At 40.6% G+C, this 9,622-nt stretch overlaps 1 protein-coding gene across 9 annotated transcripts in view; it reads right to left on the reverse strand.

Moving 5' to 3' along the window:
- Nucleotides 1-7,951, reverse strand: part of LOC120054169 (zinc finger RNA-binding protein-like) — a 52,143-nt gene extending 44,192 nt beyond the window's left edge. For 5 of the 9 annotated variants that reach the window (XM_039002768.1, XM_039007165.1, XM_039006384.1 and 2 more), the window contains exons 1-4: nucleotides 7,846-7,859; nucleotides 7,532-7,613; nucleotides 1,547-1,607; nucleotides 1,122-1,175 (exon numbers count right to left, since the gene is read on the reverse strand). In XM_039002768.1, the coding sequence (XP_038858696.1) occupies nucleotides 1,122-1,175; nucleotides 1,547-1,607; nucleotides 7,532-7,613; nucleotides 7,846-7,848 (200 nt within the window). In that variant the 5' untranslated portion in view covers nucleotides 7,849-7,859. Of the gene's footprint in view, nucleotides 1-1,121; nucleotides 1,176-1,546; nucleotides 1,608-7,531; nucleotides 7,614-7,845 lie in introns of all 9 variants that reach the window. The other 4 variants (XM_039007868.1, XM_039005768.1, XM_039004958.1 and 1 more) reach the window with 2 other exon arrangements.
- Nucleotides 7,952-9,622: the final 1,671 nt, after the last annotated feature.

Consider the following 9,622-nt stretch of genomic DNA (forward strand, 5'->3'; position numbering starts at 1 on the left):
GTCGCAGTGGTGGGTGGTATATGGGGCTTTGGTGACAAAACGGATGGCACTATGATAGACTACATCAAATTTGCTGAGTAGTGTTGGAGGCTATTTTGTAAAGGATCGGTAGGATAGTCAGTTTTACGAGGGTATGTTTGGCAGCATGAGTGAAGGAGGCTTTGTTGCGAAATAGGAAGCCGATTCTAGATTTAATTTTGGATTGGAGATGCTTAAAATGTGAGTCTGGAAGGAGAGTTTACAGTCTAACCAGACACCTAGGTATTTATAGTTGTCCACATATTCTAAGTCAGAACCGTCCAGAGTAGTGATGCTAGTCGGGCGGGTACGGGCAGCGATCAGTTGAAGAGCATGCATTTTGTTTTACTTGCATTTAAGAGCAGTTGGAGGCCACGGAAGGAGTGTTGTATGGTGTTGAAGCTCATCTGGAGGTTAGTTAACACAGTGCTCAAAGAAGGGCCAGATGTATTCAGAATGGTGTTGTCTGCGTAGAGGTGGATCAAGAGCGACATCATTGATATATACAGAGAAAAGAGTCGGCCCGACAATAACCCATAGTGACAGAGCAAAAACGTTGGTCAACTCAGAGTTCAACTCGGGATAACCGGTCATATCAAAGTGGCTCACCTTTTAGCCAGGTAAATTTCTATTGTAAGGACCAATAAAATCAGATTCCCTCCATCTCGCAAAGATTCCCTCATCATCCCTATCATTTGAGGAAGATGACTGATTAAATATTTTTATTAAATTAAATGTTTGTTAAAAAAAAGGAAAAAAAAAAGATTAAAATCACAAAATTATTTTTAACTTCCCACAATGCAACTGACTTAATAAAACTAAATGTATCAATAGGAATGGGGGGGAAAGGTGCTTGTGGTCGTGACAATAAGTAATAAAAGACAGTGTTTCTAAAATCCTATTTCACAACATAACTTGTTGAATTTGCAATAACCATTTAAAAAATGTTGCCGCAAAAACATAAAATAAAAAAATAAAAGTGGAACTGATTCGACCATTGATTGATGTTTCAGCTTTTCCCGCAATGACAAGTTCAGTGTTCGACTAGCCATGAGCGACATGCAGTTACAAGCCTGCTAGAGTTAGCAGTGAGTTACCCTTACCAGAAGCCACAGTTCGATCCATATGGAAAATCTGGTTGAATAGCAGTCGCGTGTCTGTAAAAACAAAAAGAGACACAGCATTCCCCAACATCCCTGTAAGATTGGAAGACTTGCTTCGGAGTCAAGTTTATTTAGTGAGAACGTTACACCAATATCATACATCTAACAAAATATATATTCCCTGTTACTGTAAATGGTGAGAGGTTAACATATGATATTTGTGCGTCTAACTTTCTTCACTCGGTATTCACGATTCAGTCCGGATTATCGGTAATCATGGTAGCAGCCACTTTAAAATGTAGTGTTTAGAAATATATTATATTCTTATTTACAATAAAAGTGACACAATATCAACATTTATTTCTATTGGTGCAAAAAAATTACCTGAAATATTACCAAAACAAAAACTGCAAATTTGTACTCACAAGCTTGATGTAGTCAAGTGATTGCTATGAATGTGACCAAACACTAAAGGTTTTACTCCACCTAAAATAGGGAGAAATGCTGTAATTTTCTAAACAGCTCAGCTGATATGAAAATACCCTCAAATTAAAAGCTGACGGTCTGCACTTAAACCTCAGTCATTGTATCATTTCAAATCCAAAATGCTGCAGTACTGAGCCACAACAACACATGAGGGGTTACTGTCCCAATACCGTTGGGAGCTCTGTGTAGTTCTGTCGTCGTCTATTAATGTTCTGTATTATGTCATGTTTCACCCCAGGAAGAGTACCCACTGCTTTAGCAACATCTAAAATGGGGATCTTAATCACATGTCAAATAATAATAAATATAATACATAACAAGAGGTAGATTTTGTATAAAAATCTGACGTTTCAGTTATGCCTGATCCCAAAACAGCCAACTGCAAAGCAGCAGAAACATGGAGTAGCATAGGCAGCATTTTGGTCATATATGAACCAGATATCATAACAGACCATTCCTCAACGGTAGAGTAGAATTCTGTCGAGAAACATGCGCACTCAGATTATTCAAAAGTAGTTTTGGTGCCAATTCCTCAACGTTAAAACCAGACGACTCAATAAGAAAAACAAAATAGCACATTCCCTTTTCTGGTTTAATATATCTGGTCAAAATGGATAGATAAATACTTAAAATTTGTGATTTGTGTCATTTAAGAGTTATTAAAATAAAGTTTTCTACACAAATTAATCACTGAAGATATGGTGTACCGTTGTCCCATTCATTTCCTTACGGATGATTTCACACCATTGGTCTCTGACAATAGAGGGAGGTGGGAGGGGGAGGGGGGGGGGGGGGGGCGATGCCATTTTGTCCAGTGGCCAGCGAGCTGACAGGGCAGAAAGAGCCACCATGCTCTGCCTGTTAATGCCATGAAGAATAGTCTTGGCTTTCCATCAATGAGCTCTAAGCTGCTGCTACAGGAAACGTGTTTTCAAAAACACAGACAGACAGAGACACAGGAGAACTGCCCTGAAAAAAACATTTAAAACAGCACCCCACAACTAAAATGTCATTAAACGTTACAAACTAAATAGGCCTATAACGGTTTCTCGTAAATACTGTTGTGTTTTAAATGGGGTTAAACGGCACAATCCTCCTGGTACGACAACAGACATCTAGGTTGTCGACTAAAGTTGTTTTGGATAGAAATATTGGGTAGCCTACTACAGCTGTGTTCTACTAGACTATTTCCCTTTGAACTTCCTGGTTAAATAAATGACTTCTGCAGTAGAGGTTGACACAAACAGTGGAAAACAAAAATCACTCACTGTGCACAGCAGACCATTTCAAATGAATTGTAGGCTGATACACAGAAAATATGATGGAATAATGTCTGATACCAAAATGCCTTCTCGGGCCACCCCAGACAGTGACATTCAGGGAGTCCAAAACCACAGCTCTTCTGACAAGACCAGAGAGCATCAGAAGAGAAATCCACACCTCTGGACTCTAGATTAGCTGTGCTTTTGGTAGGTTTGTGTACGATAGGTGACAGCAAGATACAGTGTCTTGCAAAAGTATTCAAACCCCTTATAACACAATGTCAATTCTAAAGTCAGATTTAAAACTATCATTGTGTGTCAACAAATCTACACAAAATAAAAATGTCAAAGTGGAAGAAATGCAATTTAAAAAAAAAGATGAATACAAATTAAATAACTCAAAGTCATTGCAAAATAACACAAAGACAGTACATTCGGAAAGTATTCAGACCCCTTGACATTTTGTTACGTTACAGCCTTACTCTACAATGTATTTAATAGTCCCCCCCTTGTCAACCTACACATAATATCTCAATGAAAAAGCAAAAACAGGTTTATACATTTTTGAAAATAAAAAACTGAAATATTACATAAGTATTCAGACACTTTAGTCAGTACTTTTGGCAGTGATTACAGTCTTGAGTCTTCTTGGGAATGACACTACAGGCTTGGTACACCTGTATTTGGAGAGTTTCTCCCGTTCTTCTCTGCAGATCCTCTCAAGCTCTGTCAGGTTGGATGGGGAGCGTCACTGCACAGCTATTTTCAGGTCTCTCCAGAGATGTTCGATCGGGTTCAAGTCCGGGCTCTAGCTGGGCAACTCAAGGACTTTCAGAGACTTGTCCCGAAGCCACTCCAGTGCGTTCTTGGCTGTGTGCTTAGGGTCATTGTTCTGTTGGAAGGTGAACCTTCACCCAGTCTGAAGTCCTGAGCGCTCTGGAGCAGGTTTTCATCAAGGATCTCTCTGTACTTTGCTCCGTTCATCTTTCCCTCGAGCCGGACTAGTCTCCCAGTTCCTGCCGCTGAAAAACATCCCCACAGCATGATGCTGCCACCACCATGCTTCACCATAGGGATGGTGACAGGTTTCCTCCAGATGTGACACTTGGCATTTAGGCCAAACAGTTTAATTTTGGTTTCATCAGACCAGAGAATCTTGTCTGAGAGTACTATAGGTGCCTTTTTAGCAAACTCCAAGTGGGCTGTCATTAGGCTGATGCGGTGAATGTATTACTGTCACACTGGTGGTCTTGAGTAATGAAGGTTTCCACTCAGGTTGTGGATGTGTCACTGCAACTTTAAAGGTCCTCAATGATGTCACCATTGCCCTTGATTCTAAGCAATGTTGTGATGCTATTTTTATTGGACTTGGCCAAAGCATTTGATACGGAGGACTATTCCATTCTTGTGGGCCGGTTAAGGAGTATTGGTGTCTCTGAGGAGTCTTTGGCCTGGTATGCTAACTACCTCTCTCAAAGAGTGCAGTGTATAAAGTCAGAACATATGTCGTCTCAGCCACTGCCTGTCACCAAGGGAGTACACCAAGGCTCGATCCTAGGCCCCACACTCTTCTCAATTTACATCAACATAGCTCAGGCAGTAGGAACCTCTCATCCATTTACAGTTGAAGTTGGAAGTTTACATCCAGTCATTAAAACTCGTTTTTCAACCACTCCACAAATTTCTTGTTAACAAACTATAGTTTTGGCAAGTCGGTTAGGACATCTACTGTGTGCATGACAAAGTCAAGGTATTGGAGTGCCCATCATAAAGCCCTGACCTCAATCCTATAGAACAAAGGAGGCAGAACTGAAAAAGCGTGTGCGAGCAAGGAAGCCTACAAACCTGACTCAGTTACACCAGCTCTGTCAGGAGGAATGGGCCAAAATTCACCCAACTTATTGTGGGCTTGTGGAAGGCTGCGCAAAACGTTTGACCAAAGTTAAACAATTTAAAGGCAAATCTACCAAATACTAATTGAGTGTATGTAAACTTCTGACTCACTGCTAATGTGAAGAAATAAATAAATTCTCTACTATTATTCTGACATTTCACATTATTAAAATAAAGTGGTGATCCTAATTGACCTAAGACAGGGAATTTTTACTAGAAATAAATGTCAAGAATTGTGAAAAACTGAGTTTAAATGCATTTGGCTAAGGAGTATGTGAACTTCCGACTTCAACTGTATATGCAGAAGATAGTCTTATACTAAGCTGGCCCCTCCCCGGATTTTGTGTTAAATGCTCTACAAAGCTTTCTTAGTGTCCAACAAGCTTTCTCTGCCCTTAGCCTTGTTCTGAACACCTCCAAAACAAAAGGACATGTCGTTTGGTAAGAAGAATGCCCCTCTTCCCACAGGTGTTATTACTACCTCTGAGGGTTTAGAGCTTGAGGTAGTCACCTCATACAAGTCCTTGGGAGTATGGCTAGACGGTACACTGTCCTTCTCTCAGCACATATCAAAGATGCAGGCTAAAGTTAAAGCTAGACTTGGTTCCCTTTATCGTAATCGCTCCTCTTTCACCCCAGCTGCCAAACTAACCCCGATTCAGATGACCATCCTACCCATGCTAGATTACGAAGACGTAATTTATAGATCGGCAGGTAAGGGTGCTCTTGAGCGCCTAGATGTTCTTTACCATTCAGCCATCAGATTTGCCACCAATGCTCCTTATAGGACACATCACCGCACTCTATACTCCTCTGTAAACTGGTCATCTCTGTATACCCGTCGTAAGACCCACCGGTTGATGCTTATTTATAAAACCCTCAGGCTTCACTCCCCCTTATCTGAGATATCTACTGCAGCCCTCATCCTTCACATACAACACCCGCTCTGCCAGTCACATTCTGTTAAAGGTCCTCAAAGCACACACATCCCTGGGTCGCGCGTCTTTTCAGTTCGCTGCAGCTAGCGACTGGAACGAGCTGCAACAAACACTCAAACTGGACTGTTTTATCTCCATCTCTTCATTCAAAGACTCAATCATGGACACTCTTACTGACAGTTGTGGCTACTTTGCGTGATGTATTGTTGTCTCTACCTTCTTGCCCTTTGTGCTGTTGTCTGTACACAATAATGGTTTGTACCGTGCTGTGCTGCCATGTTGCCATGTGCCCTGCTGCCATGTGCCCTGTTGCCATGTGCCCTGTTGCCATGTGCCCTGCTGCCATGCTATGTTGTCGTCTTAGGTCTCTCTTTATGTAGTGTTGTCTGTCTTGTCGTGATGCATGTTTTATCCTATATTTATTTTTTATCCCCCGTCCCCGCAGGAGGCCTTTTGGTAGGCCGTCATTGTAAATAAGAATGTGTTCTTAACTGACTTGCCTAGTTAAAAAGGTTAAATAAATAAAATAAAATGTACTTTTCCAGCCTAGCTGCATTTAGTTTCAGGACTGCGTTATATTTGAATGTTACCGCCGACCAGCATGCCATTGTTTGTTAAATCAGAAAGTTGAAGGCTCTTCATGGTCAATCTGTATCTAATCAGAAGTCAGGTCATTTATACTGAGCAGAGCAGTTGTCAATGACCTGAGTGTTTATACTGGAACTGCCACCCCCCCCACCCCACCCCACCCCACCTACCATCAACCAACCAATCATGTCAAAGCTAAAAGAGTGCCCTCTGCATTGTCACAACATTTGGGGTATGGAGATCAATTAGGCATCTGCATGCTCTGCTCACAACCTCCAGACGAAGCCCCAGACCATATTTTTGGATCAAGCATAAACTGGCAGATTCACAGCCCCAATTTATGGAAGATGACAAAACTTGAGATAATAGATGGCAAATTCAAAATATACGCCAGTAGTTTCCAATCGGTGATGACGTTTAACCAAAAAGAGACTTAACAAATCCAGCTCCAGAACCAATCAGCTCCAGAACCTAATCTTGTGAATGCTGTGTAGTTAAAAAAAAAAAAAAAAAAAAAGCAACAGATAACAGTAGGGAGGCTATAATGTTATTTTTCACTGTCTTTTTACTGTTGCTTTTATTTCTTTACTTATGTCGTTCACCTAATACCTTTTTTTTTTTTTTTTTACTTAAAAATCGCACTGTTGGTAAGGGCCTGTAAAGTAAGCATTTCACTGTAAGGTCTACACAAATAAACTTTAATTTGATTCGCTAACTAGATATGGTTAGCAAGATAGCTAGTTTGCTAATGTTACCACGCTAGCTACACTGACAGCTGTCAGTGCCCTATTTGTTGATGTTTATTCCTAGCCACCATGCTTCTACATCTGCATAGGATAGCACTGTGACATCGGCTGATGTAAAAAGGGGCTTTATAACATTTTATTGATTGATTATTAACTCCATGTGTAAATTCCCACAACCATTTATTGAATATGTATAAGTAACCTTCAAATTATATCGGAGGTGGAACCTAAACGTGCATTTCCCATCGAGGACAGGATATTACAGCAAAGTAGAGGCCGCAACTTCCTCTGGGGGATCCTTTAAAGGTCCGGAATCCTTGGGACGTGTCCCACCACCACCACCATTGAAGTATATATATTTGTTTTATTGGTTAGGTAAGGGTTATTGTTAAGGCTAGTGAAGGTCCCAAGGATCCCTGATAGCACCGACCGTCCTTTAAATTGGGCTCCCGCGGTGAAGGATCGCATATTTCCAATTCCAAGGAGTCATATCCTACCTGTACTGTGCAGCACCACCGTGGGTAAATCCAAAGTAGTTGCCAGTAGCCATTTTGGCATCTTCACCAAGCCGGCTGGGCACTGCAGAAAAGGGACAGATACATCGAGGGTGAACGGTGGGCTAGCGCTGGTTAGCTAGCTAGCTACTGTTTGAATCAAGACCCCCGCATACAGTGCACTGCAGAGGCGTAAAACAGGCAGAAAGAGCACCTCAAGGACACACCGACCAACCCCAGCTTTCCCCGTAAATGTTATAAATTATTAATTGATAATCTTGTTACCTATTTAATCATTTTTATTAACGTTAACTCACCATAGGTGAAGGAGACCACTGGACATATAGGAATCATTGGGTTCGTATTTTCTGACGAACTCTTGTCTAGTAACCCTGCGTATTTATATGAGAAGGTCGGACCGGGAAATGGACCAGGCGCACATGCGCTTTACATGCAGATATACATGGGAATTGTAGTTCTACTAGGCCTATAATGTTTTTTTCTCGATGTCGACGGACTTGGCCAAACCATAATATCAAATTATCAGTGGTGGAAAAAGTACCCAGTTGTCATACTTAATAGAAAATAAAAGTGTAAGTCACCCAGTACAATACTACTTGAGTAAAAGTCAAAAAGTATTTGATAATACGTACTGTATATTTTCGCTACACCCGCAATAACATCTGCTAAACATGTGTATGTGACAAATAACATTTGATTTGATTTTTAAGTATCAAAAGTAAATTGAATTGCTAAAATATTCTTAAGTATCAAAAGTAAAAGCATGAATAATTTCAAATTCCTTTATATTAAGCAAACGAGACGGCACCATTTTTATTTTTATTTTTTATGAATGGATAGCCAGGGGCACACACCAACACTCAGACATAATTTACAAACGAAGCATTTGTGTTTAGTGAGTCCGCCAGATCAGAGGCAGTTGCATTTTGGGATGTTCTCTTGATTAGCGTGTTAATTGGAACATTTTCCTGTCCTGCTAAGCATTCAAAATGTAAACTAGTACTTTTGGGTGTCAGGGGAAAATGTATGTCGTAAAAAGTACATTATTTTCTTTAGGAATGTAGTGAAGTAAAAGCAAAAGTTGTCAAAAAAATATAAATAGTAAAGTAAACTCCTTAAGTGCTACTTTCAAGTATTTTTACTTAAGTACTTTACACCACTGCAAATTATAGACTATTTATATGAAATGTATCTATGCATTGTGTCTAACTATTATAAGGAAATGAACCGCATAATTTGGTTATATTTTTCTCTTACAAAAGTATTGCAGCAAATTCAGGGGGTAGCCCCACTGGGGCTTACCAGAGGAGGTTGGTGGCACCTTAACTGGGGCTCGTGATAATGGCTGGAGTGGAATAGGTGGAATGGTATCAAATACATCAAACACATGGTTTCCATGCCATTCCATTATGGCATTATTATGAGCTGTCCTCCTCCCCTCAACAGCCTCCACTGACTCGTCCCAGGTCCAGCAACTGTCAAGCCAACACCTTAATTAACCGTTAACGCCAATAAGTCCGAATGAGGTCGCAATTCAATATTCAATTTAGCAGACACTCGTATGACTGGTGGTTCGGAGCTATGAATGATGATGATGATGATGAGTATCCCTTGCCTGCAGTGCTGAAGACTGTCTTTAGCTCAGTGGGCTAACAGTCATGTGAATAGCAGGAGACTCAGGTTTTGAAGCCCCAGGTGGTCACAATGTTGAAATGACTGTGATCTGTCTCTACGGGATGGAGGTTAAATGGGGGTGCAGTGTAGCAGTATTGTAGTTCTGAGCCACACTTGTGTGAGTAACCATTTACAGAGATTTTAAAGACTTGCAGTAGCTCCCCCTCTCACCAAAGCTAATGCTTTCCCACCTAACGAAATGTCGTTGAAAAGACGACTATGCCCGACGTCCAATCTACATTCAGATTCGGTTGAAAGTAAAAGTTGAAAAGACGTATTTTTCAGGTCGTTGAAAAGACGTATTTTTTCAGGTCGTTGAAAATACGTATTTTTCAGGTCGTTGAAAAGTCGTATTTTTCAGGTCGTAGAAAAGACGTATTTTTCATGTAATCAAAAAGG

Source organism: Salvelinus namaycush, chromosome 1, assembly GCF_016432855.1.
Source record: "Salvelinus namaycush isolate Seneca chromosome 1, SaNama_1.0, whole genome shotgun sequence".
Classification (NCBI taxonomy): Eukaryota; Metazoa; Chordata; class Actinopteri; order Salmoniformes; family Salmonidae; genus Salvelinus; species Salvelinus namaycush.